Here is a 25898-nt window from a genome sequence, read left to right on the forward strand (position 1 = left end):
GTTAAATCAGTACGTAAGCTCTTATTAACAAATCTTGGTTTTCTGGGGCCTCTCAACATCTTCAACACACAAAAACTGACAAGTATCTGTCACAAACAAAACCTGCTGATGAGTCACCTATCCGCTCGGGATGAAAGTACAGGGAGCCACCTGAAATCAATACTTTTGAAGGACAAATTTTTGACAGCTTTCGAAATGTTCTGGTGAGCTTCCAGATCATGTTAACTGGATAACTAATAAACAGACCATTCCAGCTAACTTTATAATCCAAGGAACTAGATTGCGGCAAACATCGGGGGCATCGTATGACCTCCCTGACTGAGGCCTCAGCAAACCTCAGAGGCCACGTGAGGCCCAGCCTATCAGGGCAAATCGCACGCGTTTTCAACAGGCTGGGGGCCTTTAAAGCCTGCAGAGCAGATCCAGTCCAGGAGCAGAGTTGGACTCACTGGCTGGTATTGTAATGTTCCTTTATACTTTATGTAAATAGTTTTTGCCTCTAAATAAACTGTCTGTTACAGTTATGGCTGCCTGGAGTTCCTATTACTATATTGGCGACAATGTTGAAGACCGGGTTGCGGGAGGTGCATGGTAGACTTTCCAGCCCCAGTCCTAGTTTTTCCAGTGCCCAGCAGAAAGAGCACCATAGTGCTGTTTTTTGGTAAGCTTGAGCCTTTCGATGCGGATGAGTAAGATTGGGTGCAATATGTGGAGCACATGTGTTACTTTTTCAGAGCACACGGCATAGAAGGGACGAAAGGCAAAAAATGATTTTGCTCACAGCCTGTGGCACCCAGAACTGCAGTGTAATCAGAAGCATGACCTGCCCTCAGGCCCCTGATTCCAAATCATTTAATGATCTTGAAGAATTAGTTAGAGGTCATTATCACCCAAAACCCTCTATCATCCTTCAGCGGTACAAGTTCAATTCAATCGGGAAGGCCCCAGGTGAATCTATTGTGGTTTTTATGGCTGGCTTGAGGAAGTTTGCGGAATATTGTGATTTTGCGATGTCCCTGAAAGATTTGTTGCATGACAGGCTGGTGTGTGCGGTGAATAACAGGACTATTCTCAAGACGTTGCTGGTCTTAAAAAGGGCGATGGAAATAGTTTTATCCATGGAGGGGGGCTGAGAAAGGGGCGCAGGAATTTCAAAACTAGTTACCCAGTCAATGTGATCAGAAAGGTGGAGGCCCACCAGTTGGGGCAGGGAGCCACAAGTAGCAGCACAGGAATAGAACATGGAACATACAGCGCAGAAGGAGGCCATTTGGCTCATCGAGTCTACACCGACCCACTTAAGCCCTCACTTCCACCCTATCCCCGTAACCCAATAACCCCTCCTAACTTTTTTTGGTCACTAAGGGCAATTTTGCTTGGCTAATCCACTTAACCTGCATATTTTTGGACAGTGGGAGGAAACCGGAGCACCCGGAGGAAACCCACGCAGACACGGGGAGAACGTGCAGACTCCGCACAGACAGTGACCCAGCCGGGAATCGAACCTGGGATCCAGGCGCTATGACACCACAGTGCTATCCACTTGTGCTACTGTGCTGCCTGAATGAAGCTTACGGTGCAGATTGGGGAAGATTCACCCACGGAGGGAACTGAGGCAGATGCCACCGCCTTGACTGGACAGCGAGTTTTAATGAATGTTTTTGTTGTGGAGGAAACCGCGCCCCAGACAGGTACAGGTTCCTAGAGTCGAGTGTCTTCGGTGCGATGAAAGAGGTCATTTGAGACACAGATGCAGAGACAAGCCGAGCCTGCTCGGCCCAGGACGGGAAATAAACTGGCAGCAATTCACAATATTGAGGAACACCAGTCAATTGAGAGGAACGTCGAACCACATTGACGTGGGCAGAGTGACTTTATTAACCGTAGTACTACTTGTCAACGGACGCCCCTTAAAGATGGGAGTAGACACCAGGGCTTCAGGGACTGTTTTAGGGGAACAAATTTATCATTATTTGCAAGACGCGGTCCAGCCATTGATGTTGAAGAACGCTGTGGCCCATGTAGCCACTTGTATCGGAGAGGCACTAAAAATCGAGGAGACCATGATGGCTCTGGTAGCATATGGGCGGCAGCCTGTGCAGTTCTCACTTGTCGTCATAAGTGAATGGGGTCCAAGCTTAACGGGACACGACTGGCTCCAACACATGAAATCGAATTGGGTGGAAATATTAAAACTAGGCGAGGGAGACCTGTACGAAGTTATCCGAAGGTATTCTGAGGTCTTCCCAAATGAACTGGAGGAGAGGGGTTCCAAGCCACAAAATATGCAGACGCTGAGTCCACACCTGGATTTTCTAGGGCCCTTATTCCATCATAGAAAATGTGGAAGTAGAGCTTCAGTGCCTTAAAGACCTAGCCTCCATTTGACCGGTACTGTTCTCAGGGTGGGCTGCACCCATCATACCCGTCCTCAAGCTGGACAAGACGGTCCAAATTTGTAGGAATTGTCAACTAGCAGTCAATCGAGCAGCTGAATTGGACCGGTACCCCGTATCTAAGATTGAGGAGCTGTACGCTCAACTCGCTAGGGGTTTTATGTTCACCAAGCTGGATATGAGCCATGCTTACTTGCAACTGGAGTTAGATAAGGCTTCCCGAGTGTGCTTTAGCATCAACAAGCACAAAGGCTTGTATGAGTATACTAGGTTACCATTCGGGGTATTGTCAACGTGCACAATTTATCAACACACCATGGAAAATTTGTTGCAGGGACTGCCTAAAGTTGCAGTTTATTTAGATGATCTCCCGATTATCGGTTCCACAGAGAGGAACACTTAGACAACTTGGAAGAAGTGCTGAAACGATTCTCGAACGCTGGCGTGTGCTTGAAAAGGAAAAAAAATATACGTTCCAGTCCAACGAGGTTACCTATTTGGGCTACAGTGTTGACCCAAATGGGTTGCACCCAATGGAGGAGAAGATAAAAGGCATCGGAGAAGCGCCCATCCTAAGGAGATGAATTCCTTCTTAGGAACGATTAACTATTACTATAGATTCCTTCTGAATCTGGCCAGCCTGTTAGTGCCATTACATGCTTTGTTGAAGAAACACCAGAAATTATTTTTGAAGATAACCCAAAAGGAGGCCTTCCATCAAGTGAAGCAGCAACCTTAGTCCACTTGTTTACTGATCCGATTTGGCCCTCGAAAATAACTTGTCCTCACCTATGACGTGTATGGATTGGGGACGTCCTCGTCTGCGATGCGACTCCATATGGAATTGGAGCTGTTCTTTCTCATCGATTGCCGAATGGAACAGACAGGCCCATCACTTACGTATCCCGAACCCTCTCCGAGGCAGAGAAAGGGTACTCTCAAATTGAAAAAGAAGCTTTGGCAGTCGTGTTCAGCATTAGGAAATTCCACCAATATGTCTATGGCTGGCGTTTCATGTTGGTGACGGATCAGAAACCCTTATTAGGATTATTCGAGGAGGATAAGGCAATTTCCCCTATTGCCACTGCTCGAAGACAATGCTGGACATTGCTACTGTGAGCCTATGAATCTACATTGGAGCATCGGCCTCGGGCCAGATATGTCATGCTGATGCCTTGAACTGTTTCCATTACCCGTAAGCTCCACATCCCCACTGGTGCTTGAGAAAGTCACAACGACTCTAACATCCTGGAGACCTTAAAAGTGACCACGAGACAAATCCAGTCATGGACACAAAAAGACCCTCTCCTGTCAAAAATCAAGTAAACGATTTTGAATGGTGATTTCCCTGGTCCTGTTTCAGAAACGCGAAAGCCATATTTTACCAGGAGAACAGTTGTGAGGACCGTGTGCTCCTGTGGGGTTTGCCTGTCTTAGTTCTGGGTCCTGGTAGCCAGCTGTTATTGGAGGAGTTGCATAATGCCCACACGGGCATATCTAAAATGAAGATGTTGGCACAAAGCTATGTTTGATGGCCCCGCATCGACGCTGACATTATTAGCATGGTGGAGCTTTGAGACCAGTGTCAAGAACTGTGGAACTTGCCCACTGCCGCACCTCTGCATCCCTGGGAATGGTCCGGTAGGCCTTGGGTCTGGGTATTTTCACGGGGACCATGTTCCTTTTGTTGGTAGATGCTCACTCAAAATGGATGGATGTGTACCGAATGAAGTTCACTACATCTTTCGGACCATCGAGCGGTGGCGCCAGTATCTTTGTGACCATGGTGTACCCGAGATCCTTGTCTTGGACAATGTTACTGCGTTTACCAGTATGAAATTCCAGCGGTTTACGTCGGCACCGTACCACCCATCATCAAATGGGTTGGCAGGACGTACAGACCAGAATGAGGAAACAGTTGCTGGCTTGCTTGGATACCAAGATTTCACAGTTTTTCCACGACGGGGGGTTTCCCGGCGGAGCTGCTGATGGGCTGTGTTTGCGGAATCGAATGAGCCTGATCTTCCTGAATTTAGTGGGGAGGGTGGAGTCCAGGCAAGACTTCCAAATAAGGAACCATGATTTATCGAGGGCACAGAGAGCATTTGAAATAAATGACCCAGCTTTCAGAATGAACTTTGGAAATAGACCTCGGGGGTTTGTTGTTGGCAAGACAGATTCGGTGTCAGATAAGGTACAGACCCAGGATAAGATCCTGCAGAAGCATTTGGATCATTTAAGAAGATAAGAGCCTTCACTGGAGGCGGTGGCACCTTCAACATCCAACCTATGATGGTTAGCACCGATCAGGGGCTCAAAGTGGCCGAACATGAGTCTAGAGCCTGTGGTCACTGGGCATGGAGGAGCAGAGGCCAAGGAGCTACCCACAGAAGAAATTGGTGAGACCGGCCCAAACAAGTCAACCCCATGGGAGAATCCCAACTGGTGTTACTTTGCCGCTCCCAACGCGAACATAAGCCACTCGATAGACTGAGCTATTGAGACCAAGATCTTCAAAGAACCAAGACAAGTACAGCACAGGAATAGGCCCTTCGGCCCTCCAAGTCTGTGCCAACCATGCTGCCCGTCTAAACTAAAATCTTCTACATTGGCTATTCTCTCCAGTCCTCCGGGACAGCTCCTGAAGACAGTGAGAATCCAAAGATTTCTGTCAAGGCCTCAGCAATTTCCTGTCTTGCCTCCTTCAGTATTCTGGGGTAGATCCCATCAGGCCCTGGGGATTTATCCACCTTAATATTTTTCAAGACGCCAACACCTTGTCTTTTTGGATCTCAATGTGACCCAGGCTATCTACATACCCTTCTCCAAACTCAACATCCACCAATTCCTTCTCTTTGTTGAATTCTGATACAAAGTATTCATTTACTACATCGCCCATTTCCTCTGATTCCACACATAGATGCCCTCCCCTGTCCTTCAGTGGGCCAACTCTTTCCCTGGCTACCCTCTTGCTTTTTATGTACGTGTAAAAAGCCTTGGGATTTCCTTAACCCTATTTGCCAATGACGTTTTGTGACCCCTTTTAGCCCTCCTGACTCCTTGCATAAGTTCCTTCCTACTTTCCTTATATTCCACACAGGCTTTGTCTGTTCCCAGCCTTCTAGCCCTGACAAATGCCTACTTTTTCTTTTTGACGAGGCCTACAATATCTCTCGTTATCCAAGGTTCCCGAAATTTGCCATATTTATCCTTCTTCGTAATAGGAACATGCAGTTCCTGAATTCCTTTCAACTGACATTTGAAAGCCTTCCACATGTCAGATGTTGATTTACCCTCAAACATCCGTTCCCAATCTATGTTCTTCAGTTCCCGCCTAATATTGTTATAATTAGCCTTCCCCCAATTTAGCACATTCACCCGGGGACCACTCTTATCCTTGTCCACCAGCACTTTAAAACTTACTGAATTGTGGTCACTGTTCCCAAAATGCTCCCCTACTGAAACTTCTACCACCTGGCCAGGCTCATTCCCAACTACCAGGTCCATTACAGCCCTTCCCTTGTTGGACTATCTGCATATTGTTTTAAGAAGCCATCTTGTATTCTCCTTACAAGCTCTGTCCCATCCGAGCCCCTGGCACTAAGTGAACCCCAGTCAATATTGGGGAAGTTGAAGTCTCCCATCACAACAACCCTGTTGCTTTTACTCCTTTCCAAACTCTGTCTACCTATCTGTTCCTCTTTCTCCCGCTGGCTGTTGAGAGGCTTGTAGTTAACTCCCAACATTTTGACTGCACCCTTCTTATTCCTGATCTCTACCCATCTAGCCTCGCTGCCCTCTGAGGTGTCCTCCCGCAGTACAGCTGTGAAATTCTCCCTAACCAGTAGCACAGATCCTCCACCACTTTTACATCCCCCTCTATCCCGCCTGAAACATCTAAATCCTGGAATGTTTAGCTGCCAATCCTGTCCTTCCCTCAACCATGTCTCTGTAATGGCAACAACATCATAGTTCCAAGTACGGACCCAAGCTTTAAGTTCATCTGCCTTGCCTGTTATACTTCTTGCATTAAAACATATGCACTTCAGGCCACCTGTCCCTCTGTTTTCAGCAACATCTCCGTGTCTGCACTTCCTCAGTGCCCTAGTAGCCCTATTTCCTAGTTCTCTCAAATTTTTCACTTTCTGACCTGGTGCTCCGGTATCCACCCCCCTGCCATACTAGTTTAAACCCTCCCATGTGACACTAGCAAACCTCAATACCTGGGGGGTGAGGTACTAGTGGACCTGAGGGGAGAATGATGTTGCAGTGAACATCAAGGGTCACGTGACCTCCCAGACTGAGGCCTCAGCAAACCTAGGAGGCAACGTAGCGACCAGCCTATCAGGGCAAAGCCCACAGAATTCCAGCAGGCTGGGTGCCTTTAAAACCTGCAGAACAGATCCTTTCTCGGAGCAGAGTTGAAGTCGCTGGCCGGTATTGTAATGTTCCTGTTAATGATTTTTTTTACCTCCAAATAAACTGTCTGTTGCTGTTATCCGCTGATGGTTGCCTGGAGTTGCTGTTACTACAGTATTAAAACCCTAGTCAACAGCACATGTTAATACACAATACCATCATGTTTACGGAGCCAGTGACTTATTCTTCGACCTATCCATACAGCACACTGCATTGTACAGTACAAGTGGCTTGCCTCCATGCAACAAAACAACAGCTAACTGGAAACAGTCCCTTTCCCCCCTAACATTCTCATAAAAATTAGTTTGTATTAAAAATACAGTATTTAATTTGATGTAGTATTGTAAAATATCTCCATGGATAAATGCAGTATAAAATAAATAGCAGAATCAGTTCGAATTGATATTTTTTTTAAAAGATGCATACTTAACAGCAAGACTTTTAAGTTTTTTAAATATAAAATTAACTTCACAGAATGTCACCAAACCTTGCTGCATGAGTTTGCCTAATAATATCTTTAACACAAGTGAGATTAAAATGTCAGCATTTAACGTACGGTCATTTAGTCCTTGGCAATTTTCAAAACCATGTATTATAACACCAAGCTGGCCGATGATAACTTGTGCCTTTTCCAGAATTTAATACATCTCCACTCATGTGAAGGACATTTTTCCTCATAAAAAAACTTAAAAAAACAAAATCGCAGCAAAGCATGATTTGCATATGACATCACTGTGATGGCTATTCAGGCTCTTCTGCAAAAATAAATATTTTCCCATCACTTTTTTCTTGTCTCCATAACGTCCCCTTACACTACCTAATGGCTCTTTAGACAATGCAGGGTAACTAGGTGCAGAGCATATACAGAGCGTGGCTGAGAACCCAGCTTGCAGTCTGTAGAATGCAAACATCTTTGTAATTTATCTCCCCACGGAAGCTTTGGCAGAACAGAACATAAAATAACAAACTAGGTTACCTGAGCACATATCTCCAATGCTGTACTTCCACTTGACAGCACATTGCTGCATTCACTTTCAGCCTTCATTCAGCCGCCCTGTCTCACAGCCACATCTTTTTTTGTTGTTTTTCACCTTTTAGCTTAATATCCTCCTGCAGCTACAGCTTTGCCCCCACATCTGTTTTCCAGGGAAGTTAGGAAAAAGGAGGTCACGAAGAATAATGTTTTGTGGCGGGGGCAGGGCATGCAAAGGAGAGGCTGGATTACTTTGGTCTGATCGAGCACAGAGGCAGCCAATGTGCATAATTCATGAAACAAGATGAAAGTCCGCTTGCCCTCCCTGTAAGTGTCGCTTGGAGCATTAAAGCAGGTTGTCAAAGGCTGTTTGAGGCATTCCCTCTCTTAATAAAAATGTCCTGACCTGAGCGACTCTCCTGCTACGGAGACAGACAAAAGGCTGACATACAAATAAAAGAACAGCAGGCTATTGGGACAAAATGATCCAACTGTTTTCAATTACTTCTGTCTGAATGTCTATATTTGAGACTGAGAACAAGTGTTGGAGCAGAAGCAATAAAATGAGAATTGTTTTATTCATTCTTGAGCTATTCACAAAGTTAATTAAAATACGGACTCCCAGGAGTTTAATGATGACATTCAAGTTTTTTTCATTGTATGATCATAAAAGAACCACAAAAGACTGCAGCTTTTTCTCATTGGCATTTCTGTTGCTGCACTGATAATTGATATTCTGAAATCATTTTAAAAAGTCTCATGCCATAAAAACAATAGATGGTTTTAATTGGAAACAAGCTCAGGATTGAACAACACAAAACATTTTGTTTTAAACTCACTCGGCTCAGTGGGAAAATGTGATCGGCAAGTGGTTAAAATGAGGCAGTTTCATTTCTCACTGCCCAATTTTAAAAAAATAATCTTTATTCTCACAGGTAGGCTTACATTAACACTGCAATGAAGTTACTGTTGTCACGTGAGAGTACCTTTAATAAATGGGTGTTTATGAAATGTACCTTTAAGAAATGGGTGTTTATCAGTGATGTCAGAGTGTGGGTGGAGCTGGGCTGTCTGTCAGTTTTTTTACTTTCGTTTTAGGCTGTTTGCTGCAGAGTGTGTTTTCGTTTCGCTTTCAGTGTTGGAGCTGAAGCCAGACAGAGGAGGTGTACTGTTGATCTCTCTGCCATGAAAAGACTATCTCTTGATCATTTGGTGAATTCAGAATTATAAATGTTCTCAGTAGTGAATGTAAACCTAATGTGCTTCTGTTAAAAGGTGTTTCTTCATAAATGGCTTATTGTCAGAAGTAGTCTTCAATGAAGTTACTGTGAAAAGCCCCTAGTCGCCACATTCCGGCACCTGTTCAGGAAGGCTGTTACGGGAATCGAACCGTGCTGCTGGCCTGCCTTGGTCTAATTTCAAAGCTAGCGATTTAGCCGAGTGTGCTAAACAGCCCCTGGATGTTGTTTGGGAAGTTAGTAAGCATTACTTAGTGTTGTATTACTTGGGGATTGTATTTGAATTAATGGTTGCTAAGATGTTCACTGTAAGTTTTAAAAAGATTAACTTGAGTTCATAGAATAAATATTATTTTGCTTTAAAAAAATACTTTTCCATTTCTGCTGTACCACAACTGCAGAGTGGGTCGTGTGCTCCCCATACCACAATCGATTAAAAGTTGTGGATCAGGTGAACTCCGTGATACACTTTGGGGTTCTCTAAACCCTGGCCCATAACAAATTGGGGGTTCGAGGGGGATAAAAGTCTATCTATTGGATTGGCTTAGTGAACTTAAAGACAGTGAGGGATGAGCATATAGTGGTTTCTTTTCGGTGTGGTATTTTAGTTTAAGTAGGGAGTGAGTTGTGGACAATGGCCCTTTCAGAGGTTCTGACATTTTTGGAGGTGGAGATGGTCACACGCGGTACCTTACAGACAGAGACTAAAAGCAGACTGTTAGATTTGGTAAAAATGTTGCAGTTAACATGACCTGACAAAATGCGAAAAGATGAGGGGCGGGATTCTCCGACCCCCCGCCAGGTCAGAGAATCGCTGGGGGGACGGCGTAAATCCTGCCCCTGCCGGCTGCCAAATTCTCCGGCGCCGGGGATTTGGCGGGGGTGGGAATCGCGCCACGTTGCTCGGGGGCCATCGGCAGTGGCCCCCCCAGTGATTCTCCGGCCCATGATGGGCCGAGTGGCCGCCTGTTTTAGGCCGGTCCCACTGTTTTAAAATACACCAGGTACTTACCAGTGAGACCTGGCTCCGCAGGCGGCCTCCAGGGTCCTCGGGGGGCGCGGGGGGATCTGGCCCCGGGGGTTGACTCCATGGTGGCCTGGCCCGCGATCAAGGCCCATCAATCCGTGTGCAGGCCTGTGCCGGAGGGGTTATTCCTCCACGCCAACCGGTGTAAAGTTCTGCAATGAGGATGAATGTTCGAGCGGAGATGAACCCCTCCTGCGCATGCGCTGGGATGACGCCAGCACACGCTGGCGATCACACGCATGCGACAACTTGTGCCGGCCAGCGGAGGCCCTTCGGCGCCGGTTGGCATAACACCAAGCCCCCTCCGTGCCGGCCAGCGCAGCGCAAACCACTCCGGCGCCGGCCTAGCCCCTGAAGATGCGGAGGATTCCGCTCCTTCAGAGTGGCCCGATGCCGGAGTGGTTCATGCCACTCCTCGGCGCCGGAGTGGCCCGCCCCAGTGGTTCGCGGAGAATTCCGCCCATGGTAATTATAGCGGTGGCTAAGCATTTAAAGTTGCCTGACATACAGTCTGACTCATTAGAAATGGCAAAGATCCAGTTGCAGATTGAGCAATTTGAACATGAGAAAGAATTAAAGCAGCTTCAATACAAAAGAGAGGAAAAAGAAACAGAGAGAGCTGAAAGAGAAAGTGATAGAGTGGAAAAAGAAAAGGAGAGAGTAGAAAGGAGAAAAGAAAGAATAGCCCGAGCAGTACAAAAACAAAGGGTAAGGGAGATGCAGATCATGGAAAAAGATAAAGAGAGAGAGAGTTTGAACTTCGGAAAATGGCCATGAAACATGACAGTCAGTTAAAATTGGCAGACGTAAAGGGAAACGTACAGTTGGATGATAGTGATGAAAGAGCGTCAAAGTCTAAGGCTTGGTGGGGATCTATTTAAATATGTCCAAGTATTGCCAAGGTTTGACGAGAAGGAGGTGGAAGCCTTTTTTTATTTCATTTGAGATGATAGTGAGAAAGAGCATCAAAGTCAAAGGCTTGGTGGGGATCTATTTAAATATGTCCAAGTATTGCCAAGGTTTGACGAGAAGGAGGTGGAAGCCTTTTTTTAATTTCATTTGAGATGATAGTGAGAAAGAGCATCAAAGTCAAAGGCTTGGTGGGGATCTATTTAAATATGTCCAAGCATTGCCAATGTTTGACGAGAAGGAGGTGGAAGCCTTTTTTATTCCATTTGAGAAGGTAGCTAAACAAATGAAATGGCCACAGGACATGTGGGTATTACTGATTCAAACAAAGCTGGTAGGTAGGGCTAGTGAAGTGTTTGCATCACAACTGGAGAATGTATCTGGGATGTATGAGGAGGTGAAAAAATCCATCTTAGGTGCATATGAACTACTGCCTGAAGCCTACAGACAAAGGTTGAGAAATTTAAGAAAAGAATTTGGTCAAACATACATGGAGTTTGAAAGGATCAAACAGAGTAATTTTGATAGGTGGAAAGGGCTTTGAAAATAGACCAAACGTACGAAGCTGTCAGAGAAATTATACTTTTGTAGGAGTTTAAAAATTCAATTCCTGATGTAGTGAGAACTCATGTGGAAGAGCAGAGGGTTAAAACTGCAAGATTAGCAGCAGAAATGGCAGATGATTATGAATTAGTTCATATGGAGGTGGGCTGGCACTGCCCAACCTTCTGGGGTACTATTGGGCAGCCAATGTGTCAATGGTGCGTAAATGGGTGATGGAGGGGGGAGGGGCGGCGTGGAAAAGAATGGAGATGGCGTCATGTAGAGGTACGAGCCTGGGTGCCATGGTAACGGCACCGTTGCCGCTCTCCCCTAAGAGGTTTACCACGAGCCCGGTGGTGGCGGCGACCCTAAGAATCTGGGAACAATGGAGACGGCATCGGGGGGAAACAGGGGGCTCGATGGAGGCTCCACTGGGTGGCAACCATCGGTTCATCCCGGGGAACACGGATGGGGGATTCAGGGGGTGGCAAAGGGCGGGCATCAGCAAATTGAGGGACCTGTTTATTGGCGGGAGGTTTGCGGGCCTGGGGGAACTGGAAGATAAATTTGGCCTTCCCCAGGGGAACATGTTCAGATACCTGCAGGTAAAGGCGTTTGCTAGGCGACAGGTAGAGGGATTCCCTTTGCTGCCCTCGCAGGGGGCGATGGACAGAGTGCTTTCGGGGGTGTGGGTAGGAGAGGGGAAGGTGCCTGACATCTATAAGGTAATGCAGGAGGTGGAGGAGTCGTCAGTGGAGGAACTGAAGGCTAAATGGGAGGAGGAACTCGGGGAGCAGATAGAGGACGGGACTTGGGCGGATGCCTTGGACAGAGTCAACTCTTCCTCCTCATGTGCGAGGCTTAGTCTCATCCAATTTAAGGTGCTGCACCGGGCCCACATGTCCGGGACTAGGATGAGTAGGTTCTTCGGGGGTGAGGACAGGTGCACCAGATGTTCGGGGAGTCCTGCGAACCACGCCCATATGTTCTGGGCATGCCCAGCACTGGAAGAATTCTGGAAGGGGGTGGCGGGGACGGTGTCGAGGGTGGTTGGATCCAGGGTCAAACCAGGGTGGGGACTCGCGATTTTTGGAGTTGCGGTAGAGCCGGGAGTGCAGGAGGCGAAAGAGGCCGGTGTCCTGGCCTTTGCGTCCCTAGTAGCCCGTCGAAGGATTCTGTTACAATGGATGGATGCAAGGCCCCCACGTGTGGAGACCTGGATCAGTGACATGGCGGGATTTATAAAATTGGAAAAGGTCAAATTTGCCCTGAGAGGATCAATACAAGGGTTCTATAAACGATGGCAGCCTTTTCTGGACTTCCTGGCTCAGAGATAGGTAACTGGGTCAATAGCAGCAGCAACCCGGGGGGGGGGGGGGGGGGGGGGGGTGCATTATTGTAGTGTTTATTCTGTAACTTTATAGTGTGTTAATATGCGTTGTTGTTAAAATGCTGGGTTGTTCATGAGGATGGGGCGAATGTATATGATTGTTAATATTATTGTTATTTTCGGTATTTTACTAAGGTGCGTCAATGTTGTATAAAATCAAAATTTCTCAATAAAAATGATTTTTTTAAAAAAATGAATTAGTTCATAAATCAAAGCTTGGTTTCCGACATCAGTTTCATCCTGTGAGGGATAGAAACTGGGGACATGAGAAATACTCAAGTGGTAACGGCAAATGTGATCTGATGGGAGATAATAAGGAGAGTGTACCTCAGATTGAAAAAGAAATCCAGGACGGTGGAAAAGAAATGAAAAATATCAAATGTTTTCACTGTAATAAACTAGGCCATGCATAGTCACAGTGTTGGTGATTGAAGAAAAGCACTGGGAAGGCTGATGTGGTAAAACAGGATAAGACTTGTTGAAGTGGTAAAGGAAAGCCCAAGTGAAGCGAAGGAGGTGCAAAAGATTGTACAGCCTGATCAAAAAGTGATTGATAAGAAGGCGCCAGATTTCTTTAAAGAATTTACTTGTGTGGGTAAAGTTTACTCATGTGTATCAGGAGGAGCAGGTAAGAAGTCACAACTTTAAGAGATACGGGAGCTAGTAAATCTTTACTGGTAAGAGATGAGGAGTTATGTAGTTTGGGAACATAAGAACATAAGAACATAAGAACTAGGAGCAGGAGTAGGCCATCTGGCCCCTCGAGCCCGCTCCACCATTCAATGAGATCATGGCTGATCTTTTGTGGACTCAGCTCCACTTTCCGGCCCGAACACCATAACCCTTAATCCCTTTATTCTTCAAAAAACTATCTATCTTTACCTTAAAAACATGTAATGAAGGAGCCTCAACTGCTTCACTGGGCAAGGAATTCCATAGATTCGCAACCATTTGGGTGAAGAAGTTCCTCCTGAACTCAGTCCTAAATCTACTTCCCCTTATTTTGAGGCTATGTCCCCTAGTTCTGCTTTCACCCGCCAGTGGAAACAACCTGCCCACATCTATCCTATCCATTCCCTTCATAATTTATTTATTTATTTATTATTATTTTTTTTATTTATTTCTTTTATAAATTTAGATTACCCAATTATTTTTTCCAATTAAGGGGCAATTTAGCGTGGCCAATCCACCTACTCTGCACATTTTTGGGTTGCGGGGGCGAAACCCACGCAGACACAGGGAGAATGTGCAAACTCCACACAGACAGTGACCCAGGGCCGGGATTCAAACCTGGGACCTCAGCGCCGTGAGGCGGTTGTGCTAACCACTAGGCCACCGTGCTGCCCTCCCTTCATAATTTTAAATGTTTCTATAAGATCCCCCCTCATCCTTCTAAATTCCAACAAGTACAGTCCCAGTCTATTCAACCTTTCCTCATAATCCAACCCCTTCAGCTCTGGGATTAACCTAGTGAATCTCCTCTACACACCCTCCAGTGCCAGTACGTCCTTTCTCAAGTAAGGAGACCAAAACTGAACACAATACTCCAGGTGTGGCCTCACTAACACCTTATACAATTGCAACATAACCTCCCTAGTCTTAAACTCCATCCCTCTAGTAATGAAGGACAAAATTCCATTTGCCTTCTTAATCACCTGTTGCACCTGTAAACCAACCTTCTGTGACTCATGCACTAGCACACCCAAGTCTCTCTGCACAGCGGCATGCTTTAATATTTTATTGTTTAAATAATAATCCCGTTTGCTGTTATTCCTACCAAAATGGATAACCTCACATTTGTCAACATTGTATTCCATCTGCCAGGCCCTAGCCCATTCACTTAACCTATCCAAATCCCTCTGCAGACTTCCAGTATCCTCTGCACTTTTTGCTTTACCACTCATCTTAGTGTCACCTGCAAACTTGGACACATTGCCCTTGGTCCCCAACTCCAAATCATCTATGTAAATTGTGAACAATTGTGGGCCCAACACGGATCCCTGAGGGACACCACTAGCTACTGATTGCCAACCAGAGAAACACCCATTAATCCCCACTTTTTGCTTTCTATTAATTAATCAATCCTCTATCCATGCTACTACTTTACCCTTAATGCCATGCATCTTTATCTTATGCAGCAACCTTTTGTGTGGCACCTTGTCAAAGGCTTTCTGGAAATCCAGATATACCACATCCATCGGCTCCCCGTTATCTACTGCACTGGTAATGTCCTCAAAAATTCCACTAAATTAGTTAGGCACGACCTGCCCTTTATGAACCCATGCTGCGTCTGCCCAATGGGACAATTTCTATCCAGATGCCTCGCTATTTCTTCCTTGATGATAGATTCCAGCATCTTCCCTACGACCGAAGTTAAGCTCACTGGCCTATAATTTCCTGCTTTCTGCCTACCTCCTTTTTTAAACAGTGGTGTCACGTTTGCTAATTTCCAATCCACTGGGACCACCCCAGAGTCTAGTGAATTTCGGTAAATTATCACTAGTGCATCTGCAATTTCCCTAGCCATCTCTTTTAGCACTCTGGGATGCATTCCATCAGGGCCAGGAGACTTGGCTACCTTTAGCCCCATTAGCTTGCCCCTCACTACTTCCTTAGTGATAACAATCCTCTCAAGGTCCTCACCTGTCATAGCCTCATTTCTATCAGTCGCTGGCATGTTATTTGTGTCTTCCACTGTGAAGACCGACCCAAAACACCTGTTCAGTTCCTCAGCCATTTCCTCATTTCCCATTATTAAAACTCCTTCTCATCCTCTAAAGGACCAATATTTACCTTAGCCACTCTTTTTTGTTTTATATATTTGTAAAAACTTTTACTGTCTGTTTTTATATTCTGAGCAGGTTTACTCTCATACTCTATCTTACTCTTCTTTATAGCTTTTTTAGTAGCTTTCTGTTGCCCCCTAAAGATTTCCCAGTCCTCTAATCTCCCAGCAATCTTTGCCACTTTATATGATTTTTCCTTCAATTTGATACTCTCCCTTATTTCCTTAGATATCCACGGTCGATATTCCCTCTTTCTACCGTCCTTCCTTTTTGTTGGTATAAACCTTTGCTGAGCATTGTGAAAAATTGCTTGGAAGGTTCTCCACTGTTCCCCAATTGTTCCACCATAAAGCCTTAGAGAAGAATGTTGCCAGAAAAGGTGGTAATATGTGGAATTCAGGGTGAGAGGAGTAGTGTTCCATTATCTAAGGTAAGGTTAGAAAGTCCAGTGAAGAGTGGTGAAGTGGTAGTAGGAGTAATAGAGAAACTACCTTGTCCAGGAATACAGTTTATCTTGGGTAATGATATAGCTGGATCGCAGGTGGGAGTGATGCCTACTGTGGTAGATAAGCCAGTGGAAAATCAGATAACTGAAGTGTTGAAGGACGAATATCCTGGAATTTTTCCGGAATGTGTAGTAACAAGGTCGCAAAGTCACAGGTTAGGACAAGAGGAGAAATCAAAGAGTGAAGATGAAGTTGAAGTGCAATTATCAGAAATGATTTTTGATCATATGGTTGAAAAAGAACAAGAACAGGTGGAGGATGAGGCAGATATTTTTAGTTCAGGAAAATTGGCGAAGTTGCAACAGAAAGATGTAGCAATAAAACGGATGTATCAGAAAGCATACACGGAATAGGAATCTGCGTGTATACCAGAGTGTTATTACCGTAAAAATAATGTCTTGATGAGAAAATAGAGACCTTTACATATGCAGGCAGATGTAAAGTGGGCAGAAATTCATCGAGTAGTATTGCCGGTAAGATATAGAAAGGCGGTATTGCGGGTTGCACATGAGGTACCAGTGGGAGGTCATTTGGGAATAAGGAAAACTCAAGCTAAAATACAAAAACATTTTTATTGGCCTGGACTACATGAAGATGTCGTTAAATTTTGTCAATCATGTCACACATGTCAAGTGATAGGGAACCCTCAAGCAGTGATAAAACCAATGCCCTTAATATGCATTCTAGCATTTGAGGAACCTTTTACACGGGTCCTAATTGATTGCGTAGGACCGCTTTCTAAAACGAAAAGTGGCACTCAATATCTTTTGACGATAATGGATGTATCTACTAGGTTTCCAGAGGCGATTCCAGTACATAATATTACAGCTGAAAAGATTGTGGAGGAGTTATTTAAATTCTTTACTAGACATTCAAATGGTCATTGGATAGGCATATCCAATGTTGAGGGCGTATTGTCATGATTATCCAGAGGATTGGGATAAAAGAATTCCAATTGTACTGTTTGCAATTAGGGATGCACCGAATGAGTCAACCAAGTTTAGTCCTTTTGAACTAATTTTTGGTCATGAGGTAAGTTTTGGTGAGTGAAAAATCGGAAATTACATTATTGGATTACATGTCAAATTTTAGGGAACGATTAAATAGAGCAGGTGAATTGTAACATTTAAAAGTTACACAAAATGTGAGGAAACGGGGAGCGGACAAGAAATCCAAAGTTCGTAGTTTTGCCAGTGGAGATAAAGTTTTAGTATTGTTACCAGTGGTTGGTGAACCTTTAAAAGCTAGGTTGTGTGGACCTTATCAGATTGAAAGGAAATTAACTGAGGTGAATTATGTGGTAAAAACACCAGATAGAAGGAAGACTCACCGAGTGTATCATGTGAACATGCTTAAAAGGTACTTTGAAAGGGAAGGAGAGAAAAAGGAGGAGGTTTTCATGATTCTAACTCAAAGTGATGATCCAAATCTAGATGACTGTGAATTTGACATAGCTCAAAATAATTGGAAAACGAGGATGTTCTTAAAAATTGGGATAAATTGTTGAGTTACCTTCCAGAGGAATAACGGACTGATATGAAAGAGTTATTGATATCACATGGGCAAGTTTGTAGAGATAAATTGGAAAATACTAAAACGGCTATAAATGGTGTAGATGTGGGAAATGCTGTTCCAATCAAACAACATCCATACAGACTTAACTCTTTAAAACTGGCAAAGGTTAACAAAGAAATTGAGAGTATGCTTAAAAACGGCATATTTGAAGTGGGTTGCAGCCAATGGAGCTCAGCCATAGTAACGGTACCAAAACCAGATGGTACCCAATGGTTGTGTGAGGACTATAGAAAGGTTAATGCAGTTACAAGAACGGACTCTTATCCTATCTCGCGTTTGGAGGTTTGCATTGAGAAAGTGGTACAATCAGTTTTTATTTCTAAACTGGATTTACTTAAAGGTTACTGGCAGTACCTTTATCCGAATGGGTGAAGGAGATTTCAGCTTTTGTGACTCCAGATGGTATATACCAATTGGGTCACTGTCTGTGCGGAGTCTGCACATCCTCCCCGTTTGTGCGTGGGTTTCCTCCGGGTGCTCCGGTTTCCTCCCACAGTTCAAAGATGTGCAGGTTAGGTGGATTGGCCATGATAAATTGCCCTTAGTGTCCAGAATTGCCCTTAGTGTTGGGTGGGGTTACTGGGTTATGGGGATAGGGTGGAGGTGTTAACCTTGGGTAGGGTGCTCTTTCCAGGAGCCGGTGCAGACTCGATGGGCCGAATGGCCTCCTTCTGCACTGTAAATTCTATGAAAAGAATTCAAAGTTATGCCATTTGGCATGAAAAACATCCCAGCCATATTTCAACGGTTAACTAACAAATTTGTTTCAGGATTACCCAATTGTGCGTATACAGCAACGATCTGGTAATTTTCAACCAGACATGGAAAGAACATTTCAAACATCTGATGGAGTTATTCAATTGACTTCAGGAGGCAGGTTTGGTGATAAACCTAGCCAAAAGTGAATTGGAAAAGCCCAAGTCACTTTAGAACATAGAACAGTACAGCACAGAACAGGCCCTTCGGCCCTCGATGTTGTGCCGAGCAATGATCACCCTACTCAAACCCACGTATCACCCTATACTCGTAACCCAACAACCCCCCCCCCCTATATTTCATTGAGGAGTTTCCGACACCCTCAAGGCGAAGGGAAATAATGCGATTTCTTGGCATGAGTGGATTTGATCGAACATTTGTGCAAAATCTTTGTAGCGTGGTGGCTCCACTCATGGACTTGCTCAAGAAGCGTAACAAATTCCAGTGGACAGCGTAGTGTCAACAGGCATTTGACTGCCCGAAAGCTGTGATAACCAATGCTCTTGTGTTGGAGAATTACAAGGGACTCTGTGATAAGATTGAAATCTGACTTTAAAGGGAAATGCCGAGGGGTAGAGAAATGGACGAATCGTGCAGAGACCTTCTTGTTCAAATAGACTGCCAATCAGTAAGGATTTCAGTTGGAGGAAGAAGAACAAAAATGGACTCTATGGGGGGGTAGGGAATCGGGGGAAGGAGGGAAATACAAAGAACAAAAAAAGAACAGCAGAGGAACAGGCCCTTCAGCCCTCCAAGCCTGAGTCGACCATGCTGCCCGTCTAATCTAAAACCTTCTGCATTTAAGGGGCCCCTATCCCTCTATTCCCATCCTATTCCATCCAGAGTGTGGCGAATCTATGGAACTCTTTGCCGCAGAAGGCTGTGGAGGCCAAATCATTGAGTGTCGTTAAGACAGAGATAGATAGGTTCTTGATTAATAAGGGGATCAGGGGTAATGGGAAAAAGGCAGGAGATTTGAGATGAGAAACTTGTCAGCCATGAATGAATGGCAGAGCAGTCTCGATGGGCTGAATGGCCTAATTCTGCTACTATGTCTTAAGGTCTTATTTATTTGTCAAGACTCCCCTTACACGTCACTATTGTACCTGCCTTCACCACCTCCTCTGGCAATGAGTTCCATGAGTACCCCATAACCCCCGAGAACCAAACCATCATCAAAGACTCCAGGGATCTCTGGGTCTCCCAGGATGTTATTTTTATGCACGCTGAAATGATGGTCACACAGAAGTTGACCATTCAGTGAGTGGAACCCCCTTCCTGTTAATGAAGGGCATTCTCTGATGCCCCAGTGTGTGCAAGGTGACATGTGTGGCATCAATTACCCCCTGGACCTGGGGCATACCTGCGATGTCAGAGAATCCTGCTGCTTAGGAAGTGTAATGGGCTTGGTCCAGCTCAAAATCTATATAGTCGGCTGCCCGGACACACAGGGCATCCGTGTCCTCACACATGCACTCTTGGCTGTAGCTTGTGATATGCCTCACAAGTCTCCACTCGAGCTCTGGAACGAACCAGTGGCATAAACGTTCAGGGCTGCGGTGACCCTCAGGGTCTCTGGGAGCAGGTATCGTCCTCCAACAAGCGGTGCCATCCAGAACCCAGACTCCAGAGCCCTGCCTAGATCATTAGGGAGACCATGCTCAGGTGTCCTCCCCTGATCCACACACTCACCCTATGGTCACGAGGATATCCCCAGTGCTGAAGGCCAACTCCTGAGTGTTTGATTGTTGGCTGCTGCCTCTTTGGAGTTCAGGTTACGTGTGAGACATGGCAAGTGTACCCACAGGAATGCACTTGAGAGTATCCTGTTTATTAAATTGTCAACAGTACCTTTTCCAAAGATGAAAACCAACAACTTAACAGTCCATAATTCACACTAACCATAAATCAACAAGTACAGGCTCGGTGCCATACACACATAAGTACCTTTCCACTATAGAATATCGCTACAAACACAAATATACAGCAGTTCATTCATACAAAGAAAACCAAACACACCGGGCGGGATTCTCCCAGCCGGGCCGGAGAATCCCCGCGAACGGGCCACGCCCCATAGTGCGGAGAATCGGTGCCATTGGCGCCGGGTGTTTGGCACGGTACCGGTCGTGGGCCTACCCTCCCAGGCAGTGTCTTCCACACTGTCAACACCCTCTTGGTAAAAAACCTTTTCCTCGAATCCCCCCTAAACCACCTTGAACTTATATCCCCTTGTAAATGACCTTCAAATAAAGGGAACAACTGCTCCCTGTCCACCCTGTCCATGCCCCTCATAATCTTGTCCACCTCGATCAGGTCACCCTGCAGTCTTCTCTGCTCCATCGAAAACCACCCAAGCCTATCCAACCTCTCTTCATAACTTAAATGTTCCACCCCAGGCAACATCCTGGTGAATTGTCTCTGCACCCTCTCCAGTGCAATCACATCCTTCCCATAATGTGGCGACCAGAATTGCACACAGTACTCCAACTGTGACCTCACCAAAGTTCTATACAACTCCTACATAACCTCCCTGCTTTTGTAATCTATGCTTCGATTGATAAAGGCAAGTGTCCCATATGCCGTTTTCACCACCCTATGAACCTACTGTTCTGCCTTCCGAGATCTATGGACAACACACGAAGGTCCCTTTGTCCTCGGAACTTCCCTGTGTCAGGCCATTCTTTGAATACTTCCTTGTCACATTACTCCTTCTAAAGTGTATCATCTCACAGTTTTCAGGGTTAAATTCCACCTGCCACCTTTCTGCCCCTTTCAACATCCCGTCTATTTCTTCCTGCAACCCAAGACACTCAACCTCACTATTAATCACCCGACCAATCTCAATGTCATCCACTAACTTACTGATCCTACCGCCTACACAGTCATCTGTATCGTTTATATAAATGACAAACAATAGGAGACCCAGCACAGATGCCCACTTAGCAAAGTCTTTGCCGAGGTCCCACATGGGAGACGTATAAAGAAGGCAAATGCATATAAAGGGTAACTTGATAAGGTGGATTCAACATTGGTTTAGCTGTAGGAGACAGAGAGTGATGACAGACAGCTGCTTTAGTGACTGGAAGCCAGTGCCCAGCACGGCACTGGACACTGGCTTCCAGTCACTAAAGCAGCCATCTTCATTCCCCAGAATTAGGTCCAACACTGCACGATCCCTTGTTGAACACTCTTCATATTGAGCTAAAAAGTTCTCCAAATAAAGTAAGAACTCTACTCCATCTAAGCCCAACATGATGACTGTCCCAATTAATGTTGGGAAAGTAGAAATCACTGATATAATTATTAATATTTTTACACACCTCTGCAAATTGAGCATATATTTGCTCCTCAATTAGCCGCTGACTGTCCGGACATTTATAATAAACATCTAGCAATCCGGCTGTCCTTTTTTATTCCTAAACTCTACCCACAAAGCTTCACTTGATGCCCCTTTCACGATATCTCTCCTTACTGCAGTAACTGGCTCCTTCACTAATAATGCAGTGCCTCCTCCTCTTTTACCTCCGCCTCTGTCTCACCTGAAGATTCTATATCCTGGGATGTTGAATTGCCAATCCTGTCCCTCCCTCAAACACATCTCTGTGATGGCTACTATATCACAATTCCATTTGTCAATCAACACCGTTAACTCATCCTTTTTATCTGTAATGCGCCGGACATTAAAGTAGAGGCCATCCGCCCCTGTCCTACTCCCTTGAAACTTACTGCCTCTGTATTCCCTCTGACGTGATTGCTTTTCTGTATTATGCCATGTCCCTATTCTGCGAACAGCCTGTGTCCCCTCCCCCTGTCGAATTAGTTTAAACTCCTCCCAACTGCATTCGCAAACCCGCCAGCAAGAATGTTATTCCCACTCTGGTTTAGATGTAAACCATCCCGCTTGTACAGATCCCACCTTCCCCGAAACGGTCCCAGTGGGCCAGAAATCTAAAACCCTCCATCCTTCACCAACTCTTAAGCCACACAGTTATCTGTGCCATTTTCCTATTTCTGTGCGCACGAGCACGTGGACTGGGAGTCATAAAGAGATTACAAACCAAGAACTCTTGCTTTTGAGTCTACTGCATAACTCCCTGAATTCTTGATGCAAAACCTCACCCGTCTTTCTACCTATGTCATTGGTACCAACGTGGACCATAACCTCTCCCTTATCACCCTACCCCTTTCCGGATGCCCTGTAACCATTCAGTGACATCCCGGATTCTAGCACCAGTGAGTCAACACACCATCCTGGAGTCGGGTTGCCAGTAGTCTGTTTCCCTGACTATAGTATCTCCTATTACAATTGCTCTTCCTCTCTTTCCACCCCCCACCCCCTGCTCTGTCTTCACTCCCTGGAGGAAATGGGAGGCTCATCAGCCTCCAAAATAGAATCCCATTATGTCAGCTGGACCTCAGGGGGCTCCTGAACTAACTGCCTGTTTCTCTTGAACTGCCTGGTGGTCAACCATACCCTTCCTTCCTCAAGTCCCTTCAACTCCTGTGTGACCACCTCTCTAAACATGTTATCCATGATGCTGACAGACACGCAAATGTTCCACAGTGTCTCCAGCTGCTGTTCCAGCTCTGAAACCCGAGTTTATGGGAGCTACAACTCTCCTTGCTCCAGGCCACAGAAGCAAAAGAGACGGTAGCAAACAGTTACACAGCCCGCAGGCAGCTGGAGCTTCATTGTGGTCAAGCTGCCTCTTTCCTCCCCGCCACTCCCCCGTTCCCCTGCAGCTCCCAGCAGTAGACTCTCAAAGGTGGGAATAATCACACCGTTAAGTCACACTAACATAGAGCACAGAAGAAGAGTGAAAGAGCACCCCTTCCCCCTCTCCAGTACTGGCAGTAAGTTATCTCACACCCTCCCTTTTCCTGACTGCATGCTACCGAAGCAAAAGAAGCGGCAGCAGACAAACACACTGCTTGCAGGCATTGGCAGCTAACAGCAGGAGCAATCAGTGAACACAACATGCAGCATCACTTGAAAATACTTTGTTTATTAACGGTCAATAATTCCTTTAGACAAAAGGATAAAGGATTTAAAAAAACAATATAACAGTCTATGGATCACATGAACCATGAACCTACAAGGAAAAGACACTGCATTATACACACAGGCACCTGTTCACTACAACATATCAGTACAAACACAAAGCCACAACAGTGTAGTTACATAAAGAAACCAAATACAGGTTAAACTTAAAAACAGTCAAGAGTAAAGAGAAGTTCCCAGTATCCCCTGCTGCTCCCTCCCCCTCTCGCAGCTCCCAGCAGCAGGCTAACCAGAAAGTCACACTGATGCAGAGAATGATGGAAGAGCAAGACAGCACCCTAATCCAGACGCTCGCACAGACAAAAGGGGCTGCAGCAGACAAACACACGGCCTCCAGACATTATATAATACACAGGCAACAGTACAATGAAGCTACCAGAATCCAAATCAACCCACCATTCTCTCCCCCTCCCGCAGCTCTCAGCAGCAGATTTTCATCAGTAGAAAGTCGTCTGGGGATAATGCAAAAATTCACCGGAAAGCCACACAGACACAGAGCATGGTGGAAGAGTGAGAGAGTATCCCTTTCTGAATTCCCACCACAGATAAAAGAGGTTGCAGCAGACAGGCACATGGCCTCCAGCCATCAAAAAGCAAACAGTCAACAGTACAAGAACTCTCTCCCCCCCCCCCCCCCCCCCCGCCTCCCGCCCCACAGCTCCAGCAATAGACCCACATCAGTTAAAAAGGATGAGTTAACGTTAAGTCGCTCAGGGATGAGCAAAACAATACACCAGAAGAATCACACTAATACAGAGCATGACAGAAGAGCAAGTGGGCACCCACTCCCCCTCTTCAGCACTGGCAGAAGAAAAAGGGGCAAATAAGCCCACAGTCCAGGCATTAAGCCGTAAACAGCAACAGTACAAAAGCAACCACACAGCTTCCAAACATTACACATAAACAAGCAACAGCACGAAAAGGCACCTGCAAATTGCACGTTCTCCAAACCTGAAACAGGAAACAGTCACCAGCTCAATAAAGCCACCAACAATCTTCAAAGGCATTTCTTAACGACCTTCAAGTTTCCCAGTTGAAACGAGCTGCCACCCTTCCCCTCCTATAGTACCAGCGTCTAGTCACCAACTCCACCAGTCCTTTGTCCAGGCCACAGAAGCAAAAGTGTTGGTAGAAAGCATACTCACACTTCCAAACATGAAACTCAGTCATACAACAAAATCACCAGCAAGCTGCAGGAGCAGTCCTTCATATCTCCAGAGAGTTGCCCAGTTGAATCAGCAGTCACCCTTACGCCCCGTCAACATCAGCAGTGGTTGCATCTCACTCTCTCCCCTTCCTCACTCCAGGCAACAAAAGAAAAAGAGGTGGTAGCAAGCATACACACAGTTTCCAAGGGGCAGCAGCAGCAGTCGGCTCACTCTTCCTCTCTCTCCCCCTTTGGCAGCTCCCAGCAACAGACTCTCAAGGCAGAAACAATCATTACCTGGAAGCCGTTCTAACAGAGAGTAGAGGAGTGAGAGAGGACCCCTTCCCCTTCTTCGGACTGGTAGTAGACCAGCCAACCCTCTCCTTGCCCGACCTCAGGCCACAGATGCAGACGAGGCAGCAACAAACAAAGACTAGGCCTGCAGGCATTTTGCGGGCAAAAGCAGGACCACACAGAAAACACAACATGCAGCCACTTGAGAGCTGTGAAGTGCTCACATAACTAACAAGGCCAACATTAGACGGCAAACTGATTTGCGCCCGGCACAGATTTTGATTTTGGCCTTTCCCGCAATTTAACTGGCATGCCCAGATTTGCGTCGGGTGCAACACAATGGTTAAATCGCAGCCTGGGTTTCTGAGAAAAGGCCGAGGGGATTCCCTCCAAGGGCAGCACCAAATAATAATTTAGTTCATACTAGCTGTTGCTTAAAATGTTCAACAGAGATGAGGCTATGTGATGGTGTCATCTGCAAAAGTCCTTACTTCTTCCACCTCCTGAGTTCCCAACTTAATATACACCATGACAATATTGTACAGGATAAGCACGGTCCACAAGAGTCCTCAGGTTAGAGTCAAGGCCTGTAACACTTTGAGACCAATCTTCAGGCACCTGTGAAATTGGCCTATTAGAAATGTTCCTTCACCCGATTTTTATTAATTTATTTTTATTTCTACCACCATTGTTCCCCCACCCACTCTACTTAGGCCAACTGTTGCTAGTTGCTCTTTGATGCACTGCTCACCTTTGACCTGCCATTCATACGTTCTAATCTCTTTATCTGCCGCGATCAGCACCCTTCTTAGCCTCAATCACCCCCATTCACATTGCTTTTATTTTCTGTCCTCGACACCTCTATCAATCTCCACCT

The 25898-nt window shown here is 45.6% G+C and overlaps 1 protein-coding gene across 4 annotated transcripts in view; it reads right to left on the bottom strand.

The window, feature by feature from the left end:
- The window catches only part of LOC119963181, a 790592-nt gene that overhangs the window by 309626 nt on the left and 455068 nt on the right, over window positions 1–25898 (bottom strand). The window contains exon 1 of one of the 4 annotated variants that reach the window (XM_038791913.1): window positions 7792–8231. The exons of the other annotated variants lie outside the window; for them this stretch is intronic. Coding sequence (XP_038647841.1) covers window positions 7792–7860 — 69 coding nt within the window. The 5' untranslated portion in view covers window positions 7861–8231. Of the gene's footprint in view, window positions 1–7791; window positions 8232–25898 lie in introns of those variants that run through there. 4 annotated transcript variants of the gene reach the window in all.

This window comes from Scyliorhinus canicula, chromosome 3 (assembly GCF_902713615.1).
Source record: "Scyliorhinus canicula chromosome 3, sScyCan1.1, whole genome shotgun sequence".
Lineage (NCBI taxonomy): Eukaryota > Metazoa > Chordata > Chondrichthyes > Carcharhiniformes > Scyliorhinidae > Scyliorhinus > Scyliorhinus canicula.